We start from the raw sequence: 27986 nt of genomic DNA, 5'->3' as shown, positions 1-27986 counted from the left end.
CACTTTTAAGTTCAGACCGTTCACAACATTTAAAAATTGTCGAGGTAGAATTGGTACCTTTGCCAGAATCATAGTTTCTCTTTAGCCTTAGATTCCAATAGACAACTTTTCCTCATCATCTCTCAACAAATTCTCCTCAATTTTACCTGTTCTTTTCCCATTGAGTTGGTTTTCATTAACATTATACTCATTCATTTGATCCAGTTTCCAATATTTAGTTCCGATACTTATTTATTTGAACAAAATAAAGTGACATGATTTTTGCACTTCTCAAAATTTTTGCTGAAACACCGTGTATAAACAATCCTTGAATTGAAACACTGTGAGCCTGTGCACTGGTGTAAGCGAAAGGCGTATATAAGCTGATTTTTTTTATGGGTGTATGAAAACAAATTTGCCAACTGGTATGTTCTCTTAGGTATTTCACCAACGACTATTGTTTTCACTTTTTCAAGAAAACAAGCTATGCATGTGAAGCACGCATCCCATCACTATTCAGTATTATCAAAGCAACAAACAGCTTCTTTTTTTTAGATGGTAAAAATCAATGACTGAATTTATGTCTGGATGCTCAAAATGCCGACTGTAAACAAATATTTGGGAGCATAGGTGGAATTTCATCTTTGAGAGGGCAAGGTCATTTCATTTAGGAAAGGGCACTTCCATTGAAAAGTCTAAAGTTTATGAAAAACTTTTGAAGATGCACCATGGCCAAGAACGGGCAACTGAGGCCATGCCCTACTTTGGCTTGGTGTAACTCCTCAGTCTTGAGGGATGTGGGTGTCACACCCCTACACCCCCTCGTCCCTTCTGGTCCCCCGATAGTTAATACATAGCACATGATGGCAGGTTGACCAATAGCAAAGCATAGCTTATGAAAATGTAGGGTACATTAAAATAGTTAGTTTAAACTTAGCCATTAGACCTTATGCATTAACGTCATCCAGTGGCCATCTTAGAGGAAAACGGTGACGAAACAATCGAGACACACAGATTTGTACACATGGCGCACAATATTGGCCAATGAACAACCTTCTTTTGACCTCTAGTTGAGGGCGCCCTTCTGAAATGGCGTCATGTGCATAAGGTCTATAGAGCTGTTCAGTGCTCGATTGTAGAGAACAGTACTTCAGCCTTATTTAAATTCTTTATCTGTATAGACAATGAATAATAGTTGCTTATGTGTAGGTGGTGTCATTTTTGAAAATAGAATTAGCTGTTGCAAACTGTATCAACCAAAAGGACCTACATATGGTAGCAAAAATTAGTTAATGACCTGATGTTTTGAGTAGTTAATGACCTGATGTTTTGAGTAGTTAATGACCTGATGTTTTGAGTAGTTAATGACCTGATGTTTTGAGTAGTTAATGACCTGATGTTTTGAGTAGTTAATGACCTGATGTTTTGAGTAGTTAATGACCTGATGTTTTGAGTAGTTAATGACCTGATGTTTTGAGTAGTTAATGACCTTTGACCCTAGCAGATTCATTCACAATGGTGTCATTTCAGATGAACATTTCAACTGTAGATCCCCTGGTGTAATTGTGTACATGTACATTGTGTCATTTCATTTAGATATGTGTTTTAGTTGAAAATCTGGAAGTCCCAAGAATTACATGCACAGGCAGTGGACACTATTGGTAATTGTCAAAGACTAGCCTTCACAGTTGGTTTATCTCAACATATGCATAAAATAACAAACCTGTGAAAATTTGAGCTCAATTGGTCGTCAAAGTTGCGAGATAATAATGAAAGAATAAAATACCCTTGTCACACGACGTTGTGTGCGTTTAGATGGTTGATTTCGAGACCTCAAGTTCTAAATCTGAGGTCTCGAAATCAAATTCGTGGAAAATTACTTCTTTCTCAAAAACTATGGCACTTCAGAGGGAGCCGTTTCTCACAATGTTTTATACCATCAACCTTTCCCTATTACTCGTCACCAAGAAAGGTTTTATGCTAATAATTATTTTGAGTAATTACCAATAGTGTCCACTGCCTTTAAACAACTATATTGAAACCAAGACCAAGACAAGTTCAGACACTACAATAATATGACTAATACTATAAATAATGACTTTAATCTTTTCATTGATTGTCTGTAAATGCAATTAGGGTGTCATTTTAGTTGAACATTTCAACATGGTGTACATACAGTATCATTTCATTTAGCAAGGGGATGGCATATCGCTTAATAGTGTTGTAATTGAAACCTGGACATCCTAAGAATGAGACTAAAAACAATTTGAGACGAAGACTTGAGGTTCAAAGACGTGACTGATACTTGAGTTTGGTGTAAATAATGACAGCAAACAACAAAATACATAAAACAGTAAACGGTCAAAATTCCATATCATAACTATGGTTATACATTTAGGTTTAAGGTTTTACGTTTAATGTTTCATTGGTTCCATTGGTTCATGATTGGTTCATTTTGGTGTCATGTATGTAAATGTGTATTTCCCGGTAATTATTTTTATTCCAGAAAGTTGCATAGGCAGTTTGAAAGAATTCATTGTGTTTGGAACCGTTTCTCTGAATTTTGACAGCTGAGTGATGTTCAAAACAAAATCATACTCAACTCTTTGCACACGCCACGGATAATGCTAAAAATACATGCTAGATGCAAAATTGTTTGTAAATGGAGATTATGGACATTAGAAAATATTGGAATTCTGACATTAGTTCATTGTTATTGTTCTTAACCAACCATCACTTATCATATGATAGTTTTTTGTGTGCTTATATTGTCACCGAGTCTATAAGAAAAGCTATTTTAATCTAAATTTCATCGGCCTAAAATCGGTCCTATCACCTTGACAGATAGCAGTGTCAAGTATTGACCCATTTCACCTGACGTCATCATCAGAATAATCTTGGATGCGCCATTTTGGTGGTCAACGTCAACGTGTGTTATTCAGTAATGTGCGCATTTTTAGGTGACGCAGCGTTTACACGTAAACCTATTGACCACCAACATGGTGAGCGTGGCATCAGTCGCCGCGTGTGACGCGCGTGCAAGGGGTCAATACTATGGGATGTTCAGTTTGTTGTTTGGTATATAAGAAGCACCTGTGATGCACTGATTCCTATCTTGTGCACAGAATGTCACAAAAGACATTTACTTAGCATCCAAATAGGCCTGGAGTTTGGTCTTTAAGAGGGCAAGACATTTTTCATTTTGCAAAGGGTACATCCATTCAAAAATCTAATACTTGATGTGGCTCAAGACCAGGGCCCAATTTCATAGAGCTGCTAAGCACACAAATTTGCTTAGCATGAAATTTTTGCCTCGATGAAAACAGGATTACCAACCAAATTTCCACGTGATTTTCAGGATAAGCAAACAACTGAATACCAGTAACAAGCAACATGCAATAAGTGGTAATTTGTTTGGTAAGCCTGTTTTAATCAAGGAAGAAATTTCATGCTAAGCAAACTTTTGTGCTTAGCAGCTCTATGAAATTGGGCCCTGGGCAACAGATGCCATGTCCTCCGTGGCCTCTGTGTTATTTCAGGCCTGCCCTAAGTCAGAATATTTCCTTTGCTTAGCATGAAAGTTGCATCCACTCCCCCCTGCCCATGGGAGCAAATACAAACTAAGAGACTTTGGGATTCTTATGTGGTAGCAGACATGCCGCATACCTGTATATGAAGGAAATTTGTCATCTTTTATAAAGTTCTTTCCAAGAATTTACCTGGTAGGTCTGCTGCCACCTAGTGTTCCATAAAGTCTCCCATTATTAGACCTGTTATTTCAAATGACTTATCTTTAAATGTTTTGCACACAATGTTTGAGAAAACAGCATGGCCGTATCACTTTAAATTTTTGTGTGAATCCACTCTAAAGCTCAATGGCTTCATCACCAATTGCCATTTTGTTCTCTGTATGCCACTCTTTATTGGCTGGTGGTCTACTCTTTATTGGCTGACAGTTAACTGGCTGGCAGTTTATTGGCTGGCAATCAATTGGCTGATGGTTTATTGGTTAGCAATCTACTGGCTGACAGGTTTTTGCTTAGCGATCTATTGGGTGGAAGTTTATTGGCTCACAGTTGGCTTAATGGAATTAAGACAAAATACACACAAAATATAAATTACACACGAACCCACAGCACCTTTGGAGCCAGAAGTAGTCAAGTGTAAAAAACTTACGAACTGTGAAGTGGGTAACCCTGTTTCAGCTCCATGAGAAGGTGGCATTGTGCCCCTGGTGGCAGTTAATTTGGGTGGACAGCCTAAATCAGTCGGTCTTGTGATGTAAGGTGATACCTCATTAAAAAAATTCCCCAAACCAGTGCATGATACAAGGACTTACTAACAGTGTTCTATCTTTAACCATTTCATTAAGTAGACCACTTTTCACTATCTACTACAGGCTTCTCGCCGCCTCCCCTTGGCAAATTCCGTCTAGGTAACTACGGTACGGTGGCTAGATCCAGCAGTTTCAACGTCAACCAACGAGCCTCGATGTTCTCAAGTACAAGTAGCTCCAGCCTGTCTGGACCGGGCTCACCTGAGGAGGATCTTGAAGGAATGATCCATGGACGATTTGGCAGCGACCGCTACAATGCTCACTCGTTCAGTCGCTCAAGTCTTTTGAATAACACTGGGATGGGCAATGTACCGGTGATGGGTCTCGGTGGTCGTGTGCCACCGAAGAAGGTACTGGAATAGGATGCTTTATTATAAAAGTGGTGGAATATCATTAGTTTGTAGGAGAGTTTATATTTCTTTCCAATCACTAATATTTAAGTAACATAGCAAACTAACTGATTAAACATTTTGTTGCACATTTTGAGAAAACAGCAAATAATTGTCACACGTTTGATACCGTTTCTGTACTTGTATACTGGATACTTGTATACTCACTATCCCCCGTGCTTGTTCCTACTGACACGGTTCAGTGAGCACACACCCCCCACACACCACCCAAGGCTCCACAACAGGTTTCACCACGCATCATCGAGTTCACTTCCCGCCCCTATTTCCCGCCTTCATGCATCACCGCTGATCCGCCTCCCAGTACTTAAGCAGCATGCAGCATCAGAGTCCAGCATTCTCCAGAAGACGATCAGAGCATACTGATCGAAACGTCGAGTTAATCCAACGGTTCTTTTCAGAACCACCCCAACTCATTTAGAGATTGTTATTACATGGTGTTACCGCAAACTTTTCTATATACTGGAGTTGGATCGCTATTAACATAATATTCTTAAATATTATTCTAAAGTAATTAACCACACTGGAAACTGACTGGGTAAATTTTAGATCACTTTGGGGTGAACAAAGACAAAATGACTAGATTGAGATTTGAACATAAGACCTCTGGATTAACATGCAAGCACTCTACCAACTGAAGTAAAAAAGGGCCAAGGCTGAATAGTCCAGTGGGTAGAGCCCCCAGCTTGTTAATCAAGAGGTCTGAGGTTCAAATCCAATAGAGCACTGAATACTGTTGACTAAAACAGACACCCCTGAACTCTCAATCTGACCCTTCGTATTCAAACACTTTTTGAACCTTTTTCCCAGGTACGTTCATGACATTGGTTCAATGGGTGTGATTGGTACTTTTTTAACAGCTCCCCATATTGAAGTACATACTAGACTTGCACAGCCTATTAACATGAAACTTTAACTTAAAAAGTTGCTTCAATGTATACCCACACTTCTTATGACCTTTAGTACACTACTACATTTAACAAACTTTGTAACTTTTCTTGATAAAATGGTTGACGTATTTTAACAAATTTATTAATTGATCTTACTTAGTAACACTAATTTAGTGGTGTGTTTGAAGATACATGTACATTACATAACATTTATTACATGTACACAAACATTTTTCATCGTCAACATTTTTTGTTTTTAAGCAGCTTTTTGAAGTTAGAACCAACGTGACCAGGGCCCAAATCGTAGAGCTGCTCTAACCACAAAAAGAAGCTAAGCTTAAAATTATTCTTACCAGAATAAGGTTACCAGCCAAACTACCATGTCACATGTACATTTTGTAACTGGTATCCTGCTTCTTTCTGCTTAGCAGACAATTGTGAAGCAATATTTCTGCTTAAGCAGTTTCATGAAAGTAGGCTCTTGTCAGACATGATGTTCTCAATCAGTGACTAATTATTACCTTTTTTGTTTCCTTTGTATTCAGTTAGTACATGAGGAGATTGCACTGTTACTGGTTGTCTCCAATGGCTCAGCAAAGGAGAAAGTCTTGAATCATGCCTGGTTCTTCTTTGAGCTTATGGTTAGTGTTAATGGCAACAAATACCTTTATGATTTTAACCATTCGATTGGTTTAATTCTTTATAAATGTAGAAACAGTGTATATATACAATCAGGTAGCATTTTTGAGACATCGCCAAAAAACCAGAGGGGTTATGTTCACGCAGGAAGAATAATCCTAATTGGAGTACAAAATCTTAGGAACGTATCTGACAGTAACTTTTTCAGATTCAAATTTGGGGAATAAAAAGTGATATATTTTTTTTTAATAACCGCATTTTTTCGAAGTGGAATGATTCTTAAAATACTTTATACTATCGAGAGCTGTTGTACTTATATCCAAGTTAGTTTAAATTTAATATAGTCATATTCTTTAAAACAGCGTACATTTTCAAGATATGCAAGTTGTGGTAACGGTCCCATTGGTTATGAAGTGTCACTGGTGTATTTTAATTAAGGAATTGTATTATTTATGATTCAGGTGAAGAGTATGGCCCAACATCTTGCCGAGACGGACCGTCTTGACTCCCTGCGTAAGGGGCTGTTCCCTGAAGCTTACTGTCAAGATATCAGTAACATCGTTGGCATTGTTACCACTGATATTGTCGCTAGATACAACAAGGTATGTACATACAGAAATTATGTCATGGATGCTTTTGTTGTAAGGTTTTTTTTTTTAAAAATAAATTGATGAGAGATTGCCTAACATGACAAGCCCGGACGGTCACTACAAGGTGCTTAAGCAAAATTTTGTGCTTAAGCAGCTCTATGAAATTGGGCCCTGGTTGGTGTAGTGGTAGTTGAACAGTAGTGTTGATGAAACTGCTTTTGTTCAATTTCATCGTTGATTTGTTTTTACTTGTGTTTCATTCAGGATGTGCGAGCTATGCAGTTACTCAATGCCAGCTTAGCATTCTTCTTGCAGGATCTCCTGTCCTTGATGGATAGAGGGTACGTCTTTGCTCTCATAAGGAACTACTGCAAACAGGTAAGTCTCTTAAAGGGGGTTCACTATGTTGTTTTCTCTGCATTGGTGTGCGCACGGTGGCATAACCAGACATTTTCATTGGAGTGGCAAGCAGGGCAAAAACATAAATTGTGTTTCTAGCGCTCAATTGTTTTCTTTGTTGATCTCATTTTGAGTAGGGGGCGGGGCAGGGTTTCTGAGCTGGGGGCAGTCTGATTACGTCGCTGGCATGGTGTGGAGATTAGTTTGACTAGCAAATTATCATACTGTTATTATTGGTGTATTGAAAATCGGTTTGTTGCAGCCAACAGTCAAGAAGTGTATACAAAAATTTATTGGCCAATGAAAATTGTAGGACAAGAAAAATACGTAACAATGCTGATATATAATGCATATTGATGAGTTCCCCATTTTAAAATTCTCCTGCTCTTATCCGATATTCTGGACACTAAACAGTTATAGAATGTTCTGGTTGTTTAAAATCCACTTTTGTTTTATACAGGTTGCAGGAAAGATCACCGTCATGACAGACCCAACTAGTCTTGCCCAATTGAAGCTAGACTTCTTGCGTATCATCGTTAGTCATGAGCACTACGTCACCCTCAATCTCCCGTTCCTACACACCGACATCTCTCGTCCCCCATCCCCAACGCCATCCATCAGTAGTATGTCATCCATGATGTCTCTAGCGTCGACGCTGCCTTCTACTGTCAAAGCTAAGTTGATGCAACTCACTCCGGAGTTTCGGCAGCAGCACTTCTTGACCGGTCTGCTGCTCTCTGATCTTGCCTGTGTGCTGCAGACTCTGTAAGTGTGTTATGTTAAGCTCAGTTCATACTTCCTGAGAATGTGAATGAAATACAAATTTTGACATCACAAATTCGCAACCTTTGACCTCAGCGATGGTGGCCAATGTAAGGGGTCCATTGGGGTCGAAAGTGGCTGTTCTTTTTCTTCGGACATAAATAAATGTCTCTCTAGCGCTTAACAACAGTTCACATTATCTTGTTAACAAAAGGCATAAATGGCATCTTTTCAATGTACCTCATCAAACTTATATTTTAGTTTCAGACATTTTTGTATCTGCTTGGTGACAAAAATAACTGTTACTTTTTCTCCTGATATTTATAAATCCTGCTCTTTGATCTACTTCTTTATTGCTTGATATCTAGAACTCCAGCGGTTACCAAATGTTGGAAATAGCCACCATTCAATAAACCTTATCCTCATCATCTTCCTATACTCTTCAGAAATCTCCTCTGGAGTATACTCGAACATTGGTCGAAGTGCAAACTAGCAGGTGCACACAAAATTCAAGGCATAAAAAAAATAAGTATGTGCAAGTAAAAGCAGTAAATAATTTTTGCATTTTGTGTGGGGGGTGGATGATTAGCTGAAAGTGACCCTTTGAGCCTGCTGCTCTTGGAAACATCCAGAGTTGGTGACTCAGTAACTTGCTTGGGCAGTAATCATAGTTTCATAGTTTCTAAGCAACTCTCATCCCTGCTTATGTTGACTGAAACAGGAACAGCAGCCTCCACCATCAGGCCATAGACACGGTCAGTAACCTCCTGAGCTCCCACGATGCTGACTCGCGCTTTGCGGACACCGACTGCCGCATGAGGGTAGCGGCTCTCTACCTCCCCCTCTTGGGGATCGTCATGGACGCCATCCCTCAGCTTAACTGTCAGAACGCCAACTCCATCAATCGACCCTCGGCCGCCATGGGGGATGATGAATCGGATATAGACGGCAATCCTGTCAATCAGACTGTTGCCATGGCAATAGCGGGGACCAGCGTGTACGCACGATCTGATGCCAAGGTTGAGTCTACACCTCTGCAGGTATTAGTTTGAACCAGGGCCCAATGTCATAGAGATGCTTGAGCACAGAAAATAGCTAAGCACAACAAAATTATGCTAATAGTAGTAAGGTTAACTACCATGTCACATACCAATATCTGACTGATATCCTGATTATTTTCTGTTAAGCAGGAATTTGTTGAGCAAAATTGTCTGTAGGAATGATATTCTTTCTACTTTTGTCCGGTTCCAATTTTTCCGTTTGGCCTTGAAAAATTTTGTTTTTAAAATAAATAATGCCCGAAAAATCTATTAGAACCAACACCATGTATGTACATGTTAATCAGCCCTCATACTGAACCAAATGTTGTTTCTCCTAACACAGCACTTTTATTTAATTTTCTCACTTTAAATAATGTTGATGTATACTAAAGCAAGTATGCACCGAGACATACAATTTTTTCAAAATCAAGACACGGCTCCTTTTGCACAGACGATTCGTAGCATGAATTTTTCTCAAATTGGCATAAAAAATAATTTTAGAAATAAGTTAGAGGTATTTTAACACTTGGTTTTTAACCGTATGGTAGGTGAGATACACAAACTTGGTAAAAGCAGAGATTAACTATGTATTTTTTAATTGTCAATAATATTCCAAAGAGGTATGCCTTCTGTGAAACCATGAGAAGGAAAATAATCAACCTTCTTGTACTTTATTTTGCCTATTATTTGTTTTTCCCACCAATCAGCGACCTCCAAGCCACACCAGACTGAGCGAGGAATCAACACGAGATCTCCTCCTATGTTTCATCTGGGTTCTCAAGAATCTAGATCCACGCACCCTACAGGATTCATGGGTCGCTCTGTCAGTCAGTCGCCTTAATCAACTCCTAGATGTGCTGTACTACTGCATATGTTGCTTTGAGTATAAGGTAGGGTACAAGACCTCCAATGGTGTTATCAGAGTGTTGGTTCTGTTCCCAGACAACGCACTTGTGTCCTAAGCAAGACACTTCACTCTAATTGCTTCATCCTTCGGATAAGGTACTATATAAATGGCTCTATTAAATCAAACAGCTCTGCAAACATGTAATAAAACTAATGAACGCTTTGAGAAGCCTGGTCGAGTGAGATCAAGTGATTAATATGAATTGTGCGTAATTATAACGATTGGTTTTTTTACTTCAGGGTCGTAAGATGATATACCGTCGGCAGTCTCGTCTTTCACTAAAGAAACATGATGTGAAGCAGCGTCTTGAAGATGCAATCCTAGGGACATCTAATGCTCGTAGTGAGATGATGCAGAGGCATAGCAGACAGGGATCCGGATCATTTGGTAAGGACTCCATTGACAACCAGGAAGCAGGTTTTACCTTTAACCCTGGGTCCAATTTCATAGAGCTGCTTAAGCAGAACAGAATGCTAAGCAAAATCAAACAGGTTACCAGTCACAAATTGTTCATGTGGCATGGTATTTTGGCTGGTAACCTTGTTCTGATAAACATAGTTTTGTTGTGTTTAGCTACTATTTGCGCTTAAGCAGCTGTATGAAATTGGGCCAAGGGTTAACTTATTTACCATGAAGCAGGTTTGGCATCATCCATAGTTAAATGATATTGTCGTCTAGCCTGTTTCACTCCACTGCATGAGGAAAGCCTCTTCACCAATTCTCCATTTCACTCTATCTTGTGCTGCCTTTTGCCAAGTTTTAAAATTATTTGAGCTTGAACAAAGACAAAATTGACCAGAGCTTGATTTAAACTGAACTCCGGATTAACTTGCGAGCACTGTACCATAAGCTTGGGCGATATCAATTTATTTTATTCACGATATATCGCCGGCAATATATCGCGATATTCGATATAATCGCGATTAATTAAATTTGACATCATCAGTCTTCAAACTCCAAGTGAAAGTTGTAGAAGAGACAGTCATAGCATAAGAGAGGTGTTCTAATGACCTATTCTTCTGGTTTTACTCCAAACCTATGGGGTGGAAGATGTCTCAGCTAGCAAATGCATCGCAATATTTATCGATATCGCGATATATCGCGATGATCGCTATATATCGCGATGATCGCTATATATCGCGATATATCGATATTTCGATTAAAACCAAATCCATCCGATATTGAAATCGTTTCCAAATTAATATCTCGATATTCGATAATATCGTGATATCGCCCAAGCTTACTGTACCAACTGAGCTATACTTGCCAGCAGTGCACCAACTGAGCTATTTAGCTCTGCCCTGCTCTGATGTTGGTGTTTTTATCATACACTAATAATCTAACTAATACCCATTGAAGTAGTTTGTTTCTAGTTTATTGTGAAACTCAATCCTAGTTTGCAACAAGACAACAGTATAGTTGTAGACAATAATCGTGAAATAAATGTAGATTTTAGGTAATAAAGAACTAAATGCAGTCTTTCTATTATTTGAATATATTTTGTTTTAATTTTTTACATTTATTATTTGTCCATGCAGATAGACATTTCAATCCTGCCCTCGGTCAGTCTGAGAAGCTGCGATGGCGCAAGGACCAGACCCACTGGAAGCAGAACACTGAGAATCAGACAGAAAAGTAATGTCAAAAAAACCTCAAGCTTATTTTATGTTTTTTTTTTCTAGTGATTTGCTCTTTGTATAAACCTTTCTATTCCCACTGTTCCTCAGGCCTAGGTCAGCTCTTGAGTATGATGCCAATGTTGAAGGTCATCTCTCTACAGAGGTTTCTCTCACCGTCTTAGACACCATTGAACTTCTAGTGCAGGTAAGTGTATATTCTAAGCCAGTAAGTGGCAATGAGGAACAGGTGACCAGCACCTCTACCAGGCCAGCCAACCACAAAAACAATATGTGAAGGTACGCGTATCATAAGTCCATATTATTATTATTATTATTATTATTATTATTATTATTATTATTATTATTATTATTATTATTATTATTATTATTATTATTATTATTATTGTCATATCCCATCTGCTATTATTCATGCCACAGACCATACAGAGTACAGACCACCTACAGGGAAGCCTGACTGGTGTAATGGAAGTCCTACTTCATTCTCTAGCCTGTAACCAGAGCATTGTAGTGCTGCAGAATATTTTAGCTACACAGAGATCCCTTGTTTGCAAGGTAAGAGACCACTCTGAAGAATACTATCATAAATTGTTGTTATTTTATCTTTCTGGAGATGAAACCAATAGAGCCGAAAAAGTTACTAGCAATGTTTTCTGTAGGCCCTGAAGTTACCTGTGTCATGCATGATTTTATTCCAACTTTAGTCTGATTTGGGGCTGGGTTTGTTTGTCCTAAGAAAAAATCTGACAAATTTTGATTAAATAGCCCAACATTTGCAATAAGGCCTCCACCATGCGTACATTTGGTCATCCATTGTACTCTATAAAATGTTCCTACTTTTTTCCCAAGGACCAAATATCTTAAACTTTTATCTGGCACTTTAATCAGGAGGTCATTGGTTCAAGTCTGGCTTTTTTTCCCCACAACCCTACATTTGACCAGTTTTTGTTAATGTTATCTTTCCAGTACCCTGAGTTATTATTTGAAGAAGAGACAGAGCAATGTGCTGATCTATGCCTAAGACTCCTGAGTCATTGTAGTTCATGTATCAGCACTGTACGATCCCACGCTAGCGCCTCTCTCTACTTACTCATGAGACAAAACTTTGAGATTGGAAATGTAAGTATATACCTTTTGAGTTTTTTGAGTATTGTACTGTCACAAATTTGTTGCGTCTGTTTTGATGGTGTTTTTTTTTGAATAACTATTTCACATTTTGTAATATATTGCTGGTGCTTTGATTATATTTTTACTGACTGTTTTTTTGTAGGCTAAACATTTCGGCTTTTAGCCACTGTATTGCAGTATTTTAACAAACGATTAATAATAATAATAATACCAATGGTCAACCTAGAAACAAACTCCCCTGTTAGAGTCATAGATTGTTTTTTGGTCAATGCAATGCTGATCCACAGGCAAAATTACAAAGAAAGATGCAATCAAAATATATGTTAAAGTTTCAGCTGAGTAAAGTGTCTGCTGACTGAGAAAACAGAAAAACTGTCATATTTTCACAAGAAAGTAAAATCCATCTACGTTTAGCGAGGTGACATAGGGTACCAACTGCATCTCTGGCCGCAGCATTAACAAATGGACACCAACCCTCAGAAACCTGAGAAATTATTCATGCATGAATCATCTAGGGCTAGATAGCTCTGTTGAGTGCCAGTACTTTAAACCAGAGGTTGCTGGTTCAAATCTAGCTCTAGTAAATTCGTCTTTGTTCAACCCAAAATCATGGTTTTTATTCTAATAACGATGACTACTTTCTTCCTCCCTGCTTAGAATTTTGCCCGGGTGAAGATGCAAGTGACGATGTCACTGTCCAGCCTAGTGGGTACACAAACTAACTTCAATGAGGATCATCTCCGTCGATCACTCAAGACCATCCTCATGTATGGGGAAGAGGATATTGAGTTTCAAGGAACGGACTTCCCTAAGCAGGTAAGTGTATTAAGGGTATAGGCATGCAACTCTTCTGCGTTTCTGCGGAATTCCGCATTTTTTCTTTTTCTTTTTTTCGTGAAAAAACAAAAAAATGTAAAAATAAATTAAAAAAATATAATATATGCCTGGCAACAACAGTGTACAACTACAATAATGTAAAATAAGCCTAGTACATGCTAACAATGCACCTAAGAGCATAATAAACCTCAACATTTTCTAGGGTACCATTGTGGGTATCATGTCCCGTGGCGTTTCGGCTGCCTCGCTCCGCACTTGCGTTGTGAAAATTTTCCTCTTTTTTTTTAACGGGCAGTTGCATGCCTGAGGGTAGTTACAATTGTCAGGAACATTTGAATGTTCAAGTGTGAACACTTCTGCTTTTGAATCTCCTTTCTCAGTCTATGCTTTCCTTCCTTCCTACAATGTGTATTGTTTTAAGAGGGATACCAATTTCTATCCTCGGCTCCCCGGAGTTATTTTCACCTTAAATGTTTTCTTGGGTAAGGAGAACTTGCAAAACATCTTGTTTGTTCTCTCTTTGTTTTTTAATGGTTACTTGCATTCCTGAATCAACTAAAATACTTGGTTAAAGACACTGGACACTATTGGTAATTTGTCAAAGACCAGTCTTCTCACTTGCTGTATCACAACATATGCATAAAATAACAAACCTGTGAAAGTTTGAGCTAAATTGGTCGTCAAAGTTGCGAGATAATAATGAAAGAAAAAAACACCCTTGTCACACGAAGTTGTGTGCTTTCAGATGCTTGATTTCGAGACCTCAAATTCTAAACTTGAGGTCTCGAAATCAAACTAGTGGAAAATTACTTCCTTCTCGAAAACTACGTCACTTCAGAGGGAGCTGTTTCTCACAATGTTTTATACTATCAACCTCTCCCCATTACTCATCACCAAGTTTTATGCTAATAATTATTTTGAGTAATTACCAATAGTGTTCACTGCCTTTAAATCACATTTTACTCCTGTGTGCAATGGTTTTCAGGTGCGAGACCTTGTATTTAACCTACACATGATTCTGTCGGACACCGTCAAGATGAAAGAGTTTAGTGAAGATCCTGAAATGCTGATTGATCTCATGTACCGAATCGCCAAGGGGTAAGTTTCAACCTGAAGAACAGGGGAATCTTTGGTAGTTTGTTAACTTTCTAATTCATAAATATTTGGTTTGCGGTAACACCATGTGTGTATCTACACTTGCCGGCTAGATTATGTTCTTTTGAGAATTAGGGAGACTTCTCAGTTCTGAAAAGAACTGTCCTGCTTTTTTAACTACTACCTGTACTATCTGGGAAGGTAGAAAGTTGGCCAGGACTACTACTTTTGCTCAGTGGATCAAGGGGACTTCTAGTTCTAAACTTCACTTCTGCAGAGTGAGTTCTTAACTGGTCTCAATGTTTTGACTTGCTTGCTCTAGTCATCCTGAGGATGGCTCAGTCAGGAGGCTAGGAAATTCTTACATATATAGTGCAATGTTGTTGTTTCTAGGTACCAGACCTCTCCTGACCTTCGTTTGACCTGGCTACAAAACATGGCTGGTAAGCACACAGAGCATAAGAACCATACAGAAGCTGCCCATTGCCTTGTACATGCAGCTGCATTGGTTGCTGAGTATCTACATATGCTGGAAGATCGACCATATCTACCTATTGGTTGTGTGACATTTGAGGTTAGAAACTAGCATTTTCTAGTTTTCCCCCCATAGATTTCAAGCATAGAATTCCATTTTTTTGGGGAGGGGGAAGGAGTAATGCCAGAAACGAGTTTGAGATATGGTGTACACATTCATAGGGCATGATTAATTTGAGTAAATTTGTTTGTGATTTTGGGTTGACCGAAGAAAAATTAAACAGAGAGGAATTCAAACCTGCAACCTCCAGATTAACATGCCGGCGCTCTACCAACTGAGCTATCTAGCCCTATGTTGATTGTCTCCTTACTTGTAAACATCTCTTTTTTGGGGTGCCGGTCAGAAGTTATCGTGTAACCAGGGATAGTAATAATAATTGTGGCTTCTTATATAGCGCACATGTCCGTCACACAGTGACGCTTCTGGCGCTGTAACTACAGTATTTCCTCCAAGCTCACAATACAACATGGGAAGCGGCAGCCAGGGGATCACCTTCAGGGGATGCAGCTTTTTAGTTCAGATATCAAATAATAAACCACAAAGGGAATTTTGACATAGTTCCTGTTTTGTTTGATCCACCATTTATATAAAATTTCAAACATGTGAAAGTTTAGGTTTTATTTGTTGTGTGAGTCAGGAGAAATCATTGAAAAAGCATGTAAAATTTTCAGCAAATAAACACATTTTCCCTAATTTTGGTTATAACAAGCAAAATCAGCTATTTAGATTATGAAATACATGTACAGTTATCATGAATATTGTTTTAATCAGAGAGAATATTATCACATAAAAAATAGTTCTACTACAAGCTTTATAATCAGTCAGCTTTCCGACTAAAATTAAAAAATAATGTGTTTTATCGTAACCAATCCTTTACAACACCTTAAGAATCTGTAAAGTGTTATTGAGCCTATTGTTCAAAATAGATTTTGTACCTGGTCTTTAAAGGAGTTATCATTCTTCAATTCTTCCACAGAAAATCTCCTGTAACGTCTTAGAGGAGAGTGCAGTCTCTGATGATGTAGTGTCACCGGATGAGGAAGGGATCTGTACAGGGAAATACTTCACTGAGAGTGGGTTGGTTGGCCTCCTGGAGCATGCTGCGGCTTCCTTTAATCTGGTATGCAGAATTCAATTCAATTCAATTCAAGTCAACATTTATTTCACACTACTATTCTCAAGATATAACGCATTCGAAATATTACAAAGATAAGCAAAATCATAAGCACAGCGGTTGTAGGGTAGTTAATCTATGTAAACCAATATAAAGAGAATATGCGGCTATCCGATTAAGCCAGGGTTTGTAGAAGACAGCCTAGACAGACAGACAGACTACAAACAAGGAGACAAGACAAACAGGTAACAAGAAAACATTTAAACAAAAAATGGAATAAAAATAGATCAGCCATATTCATACAGGGCTTGCTGATTTGTCTATAATGGATACTTACATGTATATAGCATTCTTCATGTTTTTGAAATATTTACCCAGCCAGTTTCCATAGTAGTTTATTACTTTTATATTTGATCTTAATACTTTGATTGTTTCCTTTCTATACCTAGGCTGGTATGTATGAGACAGTCAACCAGGTCTATAAGATTCTAATCCCGATCCATGAAGCCAATAGAGAATACAAGAAGCTTGCCATCATTCATGGTAAACTACAAGAATCCTTCAATAAGATCGTACATCTGGTAAGTGACAGAATAATCTTACAATGTTTCCTGACTTGAATAGCTTTTGTCACACAATGACATGCTATTTGGGGGTTTCTGTTGGGGAAGTATCATCCCAAGCCTCTGGTTGTAGAATTTTTCAGGAGATAGTGGGAGCCGCCATACATCCGTTCTTATTGAGATTTCTCCCAAGTTTTTTAAAACTTTTTTTTTTCTGGACCAAAATTTTTGAAGTTTGGCCATAAGTATTTGTTATGAAATGAATATGGTTGGAAAGATGTACTAATTTTGAAAAAGTGTTAACATGCTGGAAATCACACATATTTGTTTCACTATTTTAACCCGACTCAAAAAACAGATTAAGCCCAAATCCCACAGGTTTGTTATTTTATGTTTATGGTTGATTACACAAAGCATGAATACTGTCTGCAACTGTCAGCTCTACCTATCTTGTATAATACCTTTAAGATTAACTGAGGATCTCTCGATAATTTGATATTTCTCATCTTGTTATTGTAGCGTGGTAAGCGTCTTTTTGGAACCTTTTTCCGTGTCGGTTTCTACGGATCTAAGTTTGGTGATATGGACAGAGAAGAATTCATCTACAAGGAGCCAGCTATTACTAAGCTGCCTGAGATTGCCCACAGACTGGAGGTAAACAGATTTAGGCAATTCCATGGTTACTCATGTTAGTTAGGCCTTGTGTGACACGCTATATGAGAATGAGTTTCGTGTCGCATAGCCCTCTTTCAAGTAAAGGGCTGTTGGGTGTTGGGAAGGTGGAAAGAAAGTTGAAACAAATTGTTTGTGATATGTGGTTTCATGACTCTTAAGGATATATATATTTATTCATATTTCTCAAATGGAAACTTTATTTTTGATCGATAAAGATGAATTATATCAGGGTTTTTTTTTGTATCCCTTTTTGTTTCATTTGTGTACTGGAATCCTTTACAATATTTGATGTTTTTTTATTAATCAGGCTGTTCTCCATTATGCGTCATTTTTTAGATGATGACATCGTTTATTTGTTGAAATATCATAAGTTAAGAATAAAAAAGGACACAACATAATTGACCTCTGTGACTCACTTTCAGAGAGGATCACATACCTGAATTGGCAGTGTTGCCAGAGCTTGAAAAAAACTACTAATAAATTTCCGTCCCCCAACAAATTTTGAAACCTAAGTTGTAACAACAAAATTGCAGACCTCACCTGGGATTTGAACCAGGGACCTCAGACTCCAGAGGCAAACAGTTCTCCCACTAACTGACATGTCCGAGACAAAGTGTTTTTAGCATCAGACCAGTAACCAATCCATGTGGTTGAACAAGCCATGTGGTCTTGTGTTTTTCAATGAAACAATAAGAGGCTACTTCATTGTGTAATATCTCACAAAGCTTTGTGAATTTTGTTCCCTATTACAGTGTAGTGTGTATTGTGGGCAATGCTGATCGATATGCTTACCAGTTGACTTCCAACTATAGTGAGCATGGTAGACAATCCCACTCTTAAGCCCTTTTAGTTTTCCTTAGAAAATGTTGATTTACAAAACAAAGATGTTTTTTATTCACGATTTTGTTTTGTCTGTGTAGAATTTTTACTGCGATCTTTTTGGTGCTGAGCATGTTGAAGTGATCAAGGATTCAAACAAAGTAGATCCAGCTAAGCTTGATCCAGATAAAGCATTCATTCAAGTCACGTACGTCGAGGCTTACTTTGACTTCTATGAAACGCTTCAACGACCAACCTTTTTTGACAGGAACTACAATATCCGTAAGTATTTTAATAATAACAATAAACATTTTTTATAATATTGCTTTTGACAATAATATTGCTTTTTACAATAATGTAAAGCCACTCACTCTGCCATTTTTTGAAAGTTAGTTTCCAGGCAGGATACGTGGACTAGGAACAGTCATCCGTATGTACCATTGACAGTTTAAGTTGTTATTTCTCCTATTTATGATTAATGATGTGTTTGTATTTCTATGTTAGCATTGGGATAGTGTAGGTGTATTCATATATTCTTATTCCCGTTTGGTTCCGGATAGGCATTTAGGTTTTTGCCTTTTTTTTCTTCTTTTTTTTTTTACACTGATGGTCGAGCTTCAAATACATGTTTGATGTGCCAACTGTCTTTATATAACATGTATTTTTATCATTGTAAATTGCTTGCTATATTGTTGGTTTAATACCAATTTTTTTTACTATTTTTACTTTGCTCTTATTCCTACCCTAGGGAGGTTTATGTTTGCCACACCCTTCACCATCGGTGGCAAGGTTTTAATACTTTGCTCTTATTCCTACCCTAGGGAGGTTTATGTTTGCCACACCGTTCACCATCGGTGGGAAGGTTTTAATACTTTGCTCTTATTCCTACCCTAGGGAGGTTTATGTTTGCCACACCCTTCACCATCCGTGGGAAGGTTTTAATACTTTGCTCTTATTCCTACCCTAGGGAGGTTTATGTTTGCCACACCCTTCACCATCGGTGGGAAGGCCCATGGTGATCTGAAGGATCAATACAAGCGGAAGACTGTCCTAACAACCTCCAAAGCCTTTCCTTACATTAAGACCAGAGTTGCTGTTGTACACAGACAAGAGGTACGTCTCTGTTGCTAATTCTAACAATATTATTATTATTAATACTATTTGGCGTCCAGCATAACAGCATGACATGGGAAATGCTCTCCTAGGCCCAATTTCATAGTTCTGCTTACTGAAGCAAAGAATCGGCGCTTACAGAAACAGGGAATTCCGCGCAAATTTTAGGGTAAGCAGGAAAATTTTGCTTTTGCGTGTGCGTACTCGACCTTACTGACACAGCTAGTGCAGAAATCGGCGTTATAACCCGTCTTGTACTGTGACTTTAAATCTTCCTTTTTGTTATGTTGTTGTTCAGATTGTGGAGGATTGGTATGGGTATAACCTCTGTATTCATTGAGCTTTCAGATTGACCAAACTAAACAATGGTATGACCTGTCTTGTACTCCGACTTTAAGCCTTCCTTGTTGTTCATGTTATTGTTCAGACTGAGCTGTCTCCAGTGGAAGTAGCCATCGAGGATCTCCAAAAGAAGACAAAGGAGCTAACTCTAGCGACACATCAAGAGCCTCCTGATGCTAAGATGCTTCAGATGGTGCTACAAGGATGCATTGGGACCACCGTCAATCAGGTCAGAGGGAACAATGAAGTTTCATTATTTCATGATATTCTCAAAATCTACTGAGGCTTCAAAATGTTCTTGAAAGAAGTGATTAAATCACCAAAGGGAGATAGAAAGAGTTCACATTGTGTCCAAACCTATCATCACACATAAAAGACCAAGTACACACTTATCGCTAAGAGTTGGGGGTGGCCTCGGTTGGTCAGGCTGTGCGACTATCTTTAATCACGGAGGCTGCACTAGAATGGAAGAAAGAAGAAAGGAATTGGTTTAACACCAAATCTTTGTGTTTTTTCAGGGACCTATGGAAGTAGCTCTGGCATTCCTCGGTGATAGCTTAGATGGGCAGCAATTGGACAAGCACACCAACAAGCTAAGACTCTGCTTCAAGGAGTTCTCAAAGAAGTAAGTCATTCAACATGTTTTAATCCTACATGTAATTTTCTTAATGTTTTACTAATTATTGCTAATTGCTGATTGTTAATCACACCCCAAAATGAAATGAAATGAACTCCATACACAAAGACACCTTTGTAATCCCTAATATTGCCGCCAAAACATATGGTCAATGTGGTTTTCAATTTGCTGCACCTCATTCATGGAACAATCTCCCTCTACACATCAAACAAGCCACCACTAGCTCAAGTTTCAAGACTCTTCTCCAAACATATTTGTTCAATTCATCACATATAGTTATTCTTTTGTTCATCTGAGCGCTTAGAGACTTTCTTTAAAAAAGATATAACCAGCTGTTGCAAACTGCTGATTAACCAACAGGACCTATTATATAAATGAAAACAAAATTTAATGGCGTGATGTTTTGACTCTTGCATTATTCTTTCTCAAAGGGCGTAATTAACAACACAACACATATAAACAGGTGTAATTAAAGCAGTCCACAATCACAAGTATGGGCTCTGATGTATGTTTCTTAGGAATTAAATCAAACCTTAAAGACAGCGGACACTATTGGTAATCGTCATAGACTAGCCTTCACAGTTGCTGTATCTCAACAATATGCATAAAATAACAAACCTGTGACAATTTGAGCTCAATCGGTCATCGAAGTTGCGAGATAATAATGAAAGAAAAAAAACACCCTTGTCACACAAAGTTGTGTGCGTTTAGATGGTTGATTTCGAGACCTCAAGTTCTATATCTGAGGTCTCTAAATCAAATTCGTGGAAAAATACTTCTTTCTCGAAAACTATGGCACTTCAGAGGGAGCCGTTTTGCACAATGTTTTATACCATCAACCTCTCCCAATTACTCGTCACTAAGAAAGGTTTTATGCTAATAATTATTTTGAGTAATTACCAATAGTGTTCACTGCCTTTAAGACTCATCTTTTCAATCAAGTATTTGAGTAAAATTAATGGTTTGTTTTGTACCCATTGATGTTTTCTTAAACATTGTGTTTTGTGTTTCTCTGCCACATGTACTATATTCTGGATTTCTTCTTAGCTTTCCTTACGCTTTAATTTTGATTATTTTACATGTGTATGTTATTAATTGTATTTAGTGTCATGAGCATTTGAATGGCGTTGTGTGCTTTATAAAGTTTCATTAGTATGAATACTATATTTAAATCCACAATGACCCTTGACTATAACAATCTTCACCCCTTTGCCGTTCCTCCCCCAGGTGCGGTGATGCCCTCCGCAAGAATAAGAACCTAATCTGCCATGACCAGAGGGAGTACCAAAAGGAACTGGAACGGAACTATCACCGCTTCACTGATCGCCTCATGCCTCTCATCTCTAACCCAGGGAGGGTTGGAACGGGAACGCTACGCAAGAGCGGACGGAAAGATCGACGAAGTAAAGGCTCCATCTCATTGTCGAAGGTCATCAAGACCAGCGAAACACTGTAATGACAGACTTTTGGAAATTTAAGGTGGAAGCGTAAATAATAATAATAATAATAATAATAATAATAATAATAATAATAATAATAATAATAATACAAATGAAATATTTATAGAAGGCCTAATGCAAGGGCCTCATGGCATTTCACAGAAAAAAAAAAAGCAAAAAGGTAAGTAAGTAAAAATCTAAAAATTTAAAATACTCATAGCCTTAAATTAAAAGTATTGGGAACAAGTTTTTAAAAACTCAACCAAAAGACAATTAGCTACAAAATAAAACAGTACAATATGTAAATATTTGCACTTAGCGTCACGTTCCCAGTTTGCAAAAGCAATATTGGGTACTGAGGGTAACAAAATTAAGGGGGGGCCAGATATGTTTTAATTCCAGTCTCTTCAGAATATATATCAGCTAGTGTTTGGTTTTCAGATGACCAAGCTGTAGAGGTCCATAGCAACACCCTTGGCAACAGCCATAGCCATTGGCAACAGCCCTAGGCATAACCCTATCCACCAAGTCGGACTGAGTCTTTGAGACTCAAGATGAGTGTGTGTAATGATCAATATCTGTAGAGTCGGATAACAGTTTCTTTTTATTACAATGTGTTTCTGTATTTTTACAAGCTTTTTAGGTGCTTATCCACACCTGTTTATTGCATGACTAATATTTTTAATAACTTTGTTTATGTACGTTAAATGTGTTGGGGTACGTTTTGTATGACACAAAACACAATGTCCACAGGTTTACATTAATCTTACACTGCTTAAAGAAAATGATGTTAGAAAGCTGCCCTTGAAATATTACTTGCTTAGGTGCTGTATTATTTAAGAAATGAGTAAAATAATTTTCATCTCAGTGAGACCAACATTATTTAAAAATTTACTACCTATTTACGTGACTCTCCTGAAAACATTGCTGGGTGATTTTCCACCTTTTTTCTTCAAAAACCTGACACTGATGAAGCTGAAACTACAAGTAAATTATTACATACTTGATCTACAAAATGTATCAAAACCCTTTTAGTTAACTTGGCTTCACTAAAAAACAAATGAAATGAAGTGAAACTACCCTGAAAAAGTTTTTTAAACAAATTATTTATAGGTCAGCCCTTGGACCCCCCAAAAACACGTCATATTTTTTTTTTTTTTTTTTGGGGTGGGGGGGAAGAGCCACATATCATGCTTGACTATTTAAATAACAACCGTTGAGGGGCAGATGCCTCGAGAATTGTGTAATTACTTAAAAAAGGGTTAATTAACATAGGCCTCATCGACAAAAGGAAACCAACAAGTTTGTGGATTGATAGGAGCCATTTTTTAAAGGAGTTAATGTTTTCGGGTAAGAATGAAACAATCTTAGCGATTATGTATAAAGAATTCACATTATTTATTTGTTTTGTATGTTTGCTCATTTGTATTATTTTAAACAAAGTCTGCATGGCTCTCTGTATTTTGATAAACTTCGAAGTATTTAATAAAGTGTAACCCCTTACAAAAAATCCTTTGCAGTATTTATTTATTACCTGAGAGTCCACTTACACAAATCCTTCACAGGCGTAACTTTTTCTTTGTTCAACCCCTGAGTTTTCCTCTTAAAAATTGTTTGATTGTTTTTGTGATCCCTTGATACAAGTACACAAGTTGAATGGCTTCTGATTGGCACGCGAGCAAATATATTGGCAAGACAACTAAGAAGGAAATGACTACTAATATTGTTGTTTGTGCCTTCTCATTTCCTTAACACATACTCCCCTTTTTAGTCTGCTTCAGTCACTGATTATTAACCGTTCCCTCTTCACACCTTTGATTTTATTTGCTTGTCTGTACCTTTTAGAAATCTTTTTATAGTCAGACTGAACCTTTAGGTTCTAGGTAAATTTACCTTTACCTCCGCAGTCTAGCTATATCTTTGTTATCTCTCTTTTGCTTGTAATTTGTTTGAATTAGTGGAGAGAAATAATATTATAATAATAACTTCCTTGTGGGTCATCCTTAGCATTTCAATCAAACCGATTGTGAAAATTAAACAACTGTGGAGATGAAATATCACACCCGTTCTCGCTAGAGAAGAAGCTTGTTTTGGTTTGATTTTGAACCTTGCTTTCTAACAGCTAAACACTTCATTCGTTTCCATTTAATGGTGCGCGCAGTTAAGGCATTCATTTTATTGATATGCAAAATCACAAACTACACGCAGGACCACGCCCCCACACTGAGCGGATAGGAACACTGAACTCAAGCTCTTCATGTGTTTCTTTTCAGCAGAGTGTGGTTCGAGTCCCAGTCGTTACACCTGTAGCAAGCAGGCACGACGCTTTACCATTGCTTCGTCCTTCAGAGTGGACGTTATAAAGCTGTTGGGCCTGGAGTGGTGTAATGTACGCCGTGCACTTATTGGACAGATAAGGTGTTCGCTCCGGTATGGTTTGATTGGCTGCATATTGCGCCACAGCACCTTGTAAACCATTAGTTGGTGCTAAAAAATCATTAGATCTCATAATTAAAAACGTAGTCCCACATACCTTGCAGGAAAATATCTTTAGCGTCACTGGTGACGGATATGGGCGCTTTATAAGAAGATCATTATCGTTATTAAAAACACAACTTCCTAGGAAAAAGGCAAGGCTTGAAACGTGCATTTACGATGAAATTACATCGTGTTTTTTTTACATAACATACTCTCAGACGAATAAACTACAGACATCAATATTAACCTTTCTTGCACTCTGTGATCCAGAGCAGCTCAAAGATGCTCTGAATGATTGAGTTTCTGTATGTTTCCATTAGGTGGAGTCCAAAAACACAAATCACTATGAGTCCCTTACCCAACGATTTTACCTTTAAATCGATTGAAATTAAATTTAATTTTTGTAAAAAATAAAACACATTTCAATTACCACCAGGTTAAGACAGAGGGTCAGAACATTAACAAAGTTGCAATACTTATAATAAACAAAATCCTCCTGTTAATGGTTTTAAGCAATCAAGCAAATCATATAAAGCGACTAAAGGTTTGCTTATGAGTAATAAATAAGTCATTGATAGGCCTCCTGAACCAAGTGGGCTTTCAGAAGTGGCTCGAATGTGTTGAAAATCTTGTGTCCCTGATGTGATTTAGGCCCAAAATCATGGCTCTGCTTACCGCCGAATTCTGCGCTTACGATCACGATTACCTAGGTTACCAGCCAAAATTACCCAAGTTTACAGTGCTGTGACTGGTGCCCCACTAAAGTTTTGCTTAGCAAAGAAATTTGTCAGGCAGTTTTTCCTGCTAAACAGCTTCATGGAATTGGAGCCTGGAAGTCTGTTCCATGATTTGGTGGCATTTGGACCACAAGGTTATAAGGAAGGGCCATTACATAAACAAAGTTAACTAATCTTGATAATGGTTTAAAACCGATTTTATGTGCTACTTATAATGTAATTTTGGTTTATAAACGTTCACACGCTAACTTTTTTTTACACTGAATTCCTTTGCCGTAAACAGAATTGTGTCATTTATTTTCAAAGAATTATAGGCTACGTGTCACGATGCTGGTGAACTAGTGGAACCCTTCCAAAAAAGAAATAACCGAAACAACCAAGAATTCCAAAGCCCTGTGACCTTCGGTGTGGTTTATCAGCAAAGCGAAACCATGACCAAGCCCTTTCACTTTAATCACAGTCATTGTTTTACCGAAAGCAATACTATTGATATCGTACAATTGTTTTAAAATCACTCGGTTTAGTTGTTGCGTGCACGAGATGCATTACTTTTGTTTTGTCTAAGTACGACTTAATAAAACAAAGTTCATCAACATGCAGGTTTATTTATTGTTTTTATGTCTTAAGGTATTCTACGGGATTAGTAAGGATAAAAAAAAGTCATTGTAAAATTAATCTAATCGTGTAAATAGCTTACTGATTTGGTATAGTTCATACTAAAGGTATTTTTTTCGTGTGAAATATTTTCTTCTGCAATGATGTAGTATTCGAGAGGTCTGTGTCTGAGAAAACATTTAAAAAACCAAGAAACAGCTTCATGTTTTTCACTCATTTTCTCCTGACCGTCAAATAACCCAAGTTTTCACCGTTTTTCACAAATTTTCACTTTTTGCTCCATTGTTCTTGCTGCACACACACACAACATAAACACCGTCTTGCGTATGTCCTGCGACCCTTTTGTCAGTTCCACAAATCATGTATAAATACCTTTACAATTGATATTTTGGACTTTTTCAACAACACTATACACAGAAATATAAGAAAGGTGACGGGATTGGAAATCATCAAACATTTGTTTGTTTTAGTTCACTTTACATTTGTTTGTTCATCAACATGGTCATAATATGATGACCTCATTTGTTTCTGCCTTTTGATCACAAATCGTTCATGGGATTTAAGGCACTCTGAAGCAAACTCTTATGGTTCTGTACACTAGACGGTTAAGCATTCACGCATTGCCGTAAACAGAACTCCAATCATTGTCTATCCAAACATAATCACAGAAAATCTCTAAATGTGGTTGAATCGAATCGCCGAAAATCGAGCCATGCAGTTTGAAATCAATCTGAACAAGATCACTTTCTAAACTCTCAAACTTTCCAAGATATCGGAAGTTCAGGAAATTGTGAAGCCCTTCCCAACTCTAATGCCCTTCCCAACTCTTAAAAATTGATATCTATGACTTCCTCTGCCTTGCTTTCAAAACAAGGAAGTCGAACTGTAAACCGTTTGTGATCTCATTGTTTTTCAATAATGAGAGCTGTCATTTATGAATGATTACTGTTTAGAAACGGAAGGGGTTTTAGGGTAAAAGAACTTTCGTTTCGACCTTTTCCTCTCCTTTTTGTTCTTTATTTTCGCCCCCTATTAGCCATTGTATAACCAAATTTGTTTACCCCTGAATGAAGCATTTATATCCACCAACTGTTTTGAACCACATTTTGTGAACTCTTTGTGTGTGACACGATGGTCCATTGGTTATAATCAGTTCGACAACAATTTTTTTTCGGACAAAATGTAGTTGACATTTCTCTGTGACGTAAATGGGTTTGACATAATGGGCTATCGTACTTTTTAAAGTAAGCCTTTTTGAGATATGGTGGATTTGGATTGATTTTTCCTACACTATGTATACTTGTAAAAACGAACGACATAAAAAGCAAACACCCAACGCCAACTTTATTTTTTTCAAATGGGGACCATAGGCTCGCAAATCGAATTACATTTTAATTTGTCTATTTGGTCACAAAGCAAACGGCAGACTGTCAAATAACAGAAGTTTTTCGAAACAAAACCAGTCTTCCAGACATTTGTACTTATTCACAAATTGACTCTTTCTTATCAGTCGAGGCCACGTTGCTTGTTCTCTTATTATTTCATATATTTTTTTTCTTGGAAATGAAAACAAGTCAGCGGAACACATTCTCCGGATGTTTGGTTGTTGGAGTAAAACTATAAAACAATAAAACTATGAAACGGCAGCCTCCGGGCTTTTACACAAACCGCATGCTGCGTTGATTTTAGTGTGCATTGCATGTTAAAGGCACTGTACACTTTAGGTAATTGTCAAAGACACCAGTATTCTCACTTGGTGTACCCCATTATATGCATAAAATAACATGGAGTCGGTGTTGTTGTGAACATTTCTGCGTACAAGTTTACCTTTATTGCATCCTCCTTCATTTTTGGCTATAAATCCGCCCAACGTAAAACCAATCAATGAAATGGGCGCGCTCGTCTTAAAGGCAGAGGATACTATTGGTAATTACTCAAAATAATTCACCATAAAACCTCACTTGGTAACGAGTAATGGGGAGAGGTTGATAGTATAAAACATTTTGAGAAACGGCTCCCTCTGAAGTGACGTAGTTTTCGAGAAAGAAGTAATTGTCCACGAATTTGATTTCGAGACCTCAGATTCAGAATTTGTGGTCTCGAAATCAAGCATCTGAAAGCACACAACTTCGTTTGACAAGAGTGTTTTTTCTTTCATTATTATCTAGCAAGTTCGACGACCAATTGAGCCTACATTTTCACAGGTTGGTTATTTTATGCATATGTTGAGATACACCAAGTGAGGAGACTTGGCAATTGCCAATAGTGTCCAT

At 37.7% G+C, this 27986-nt stretch overlaps 1 protein-coding gene across 5 annotated transcripts in view; it reads left to right on the top strand.

Moving 5' to 3' along the window:
• LOC117297396 (dedicator of cytokinesis protein 7-like) overlaps nucleotides 1-22517 on the top strand; it is a 48516-nt gene extending 25999 nt beyond the window's left edge. For 4 of the 5 annotated variants that reach the window (XM_033780403.1, XM_033780400.1, XM_033780402.1 and 1 more), the window contains 23 exons: nucleotides 4379-4665; nucleotides 6158-6253; nucleotides 6713-6853; nucleotides 7106-7219; nucleotides 7701-8005; nucleotides 8724-9042; nucleotides 9750-9932; nucleotides 10189-10336; nucleotides 11488-11584; nucleotides 11677-11773; nucleotides 12007-12141; nucleotides 12553-12705; nucleotides 13372-13530; nucleotides 14537-14649; nucleotides 15040-15220; nucleotides 16158-16301; nucleotides 16745-16876; nucleotides 17378-17512; nucleotides 18454-18634; nucleotides 19320-19465; nucleotides 19893-20036; nucleotides 20326-20432; nucleotides 21672-22517. In XM_033780403.1, coding sequence (XP_033636294.1) covers nucleotides 4379-4665; nucleotides 6158-6253; nucleotides 6713-6853; nucleotides 7106-7219; nucleotides 7701-8005; nucleotides 8724-9042; nucleotides 9750-9932; nucleotides 10189-10336; nucleotides 11488-11584; nucleotides 11677-11773; nucleotides 12007-12141; nucleotides 12553-12705; nucleotides 13372-13530; nucleotides 14537-14649; nucleotides 15040-15220; nucleotides 16158-16301; nucleotides 16745-16876; nucleotides 17378-17512; nucleotides 18454-18634; nucleotides 19320-19465; nucleotides 19893-20036; nucleotides 20326-20432; nucleotides 21672-21900 — 3746 coding nt within the window. In that variant the 3' untranslated portion in view covers nucleotides 21901-22517. The remainder of the gene's footprint in view (nucleotides 1-4378; nucleotides 4666-6157; nucleotides 6254-6712; nucleotides 6854-7105; nucleotides 7220-7700; nucleotides 8006-8723; nucleotides 9043-9749; nucleotides 9933-10188; nucleotides 10337-11487; nucleotides 11585-11676; nucleotides 11774-12006; nucleotides 12142-12552; nucleotides 12706-13371; nucleotides 13531-14536; nucleotides 14650-15039; nucleotides 15221-16157; nucleotides 16302-16744; nucleotides 16877-17377; nucleotides 17513-18453; nucleotides 18635-19319; nucleotides 19466-19892; nucleotides 20037-20325; nucleotides 20433-21671) is intronic. The other variant, XM_033780401.1, reaches the window with a different exon arrangement.
• Nucleotides 22518-27986: the final 5469 nt, after the last annotated feature.

Source organism: Asterias rubens, chromosome 12 (genome assembly GCF_902459465.1).
Source record: "Asterias rubens chromosome 12, eAstRub1.3, whole genome shotgun sequence".
NCBI lineage: Eukaryota > Metazoa > Echinodermata > Asteroidea > Forcipulatida > Asteriidae > Asterias > Asterias rubens.
The sequence above is the reverse complement of the archived record's forward strand: the minus strand, read 5'-3'. Positions and strand labels throughout refer to the sequence as shown.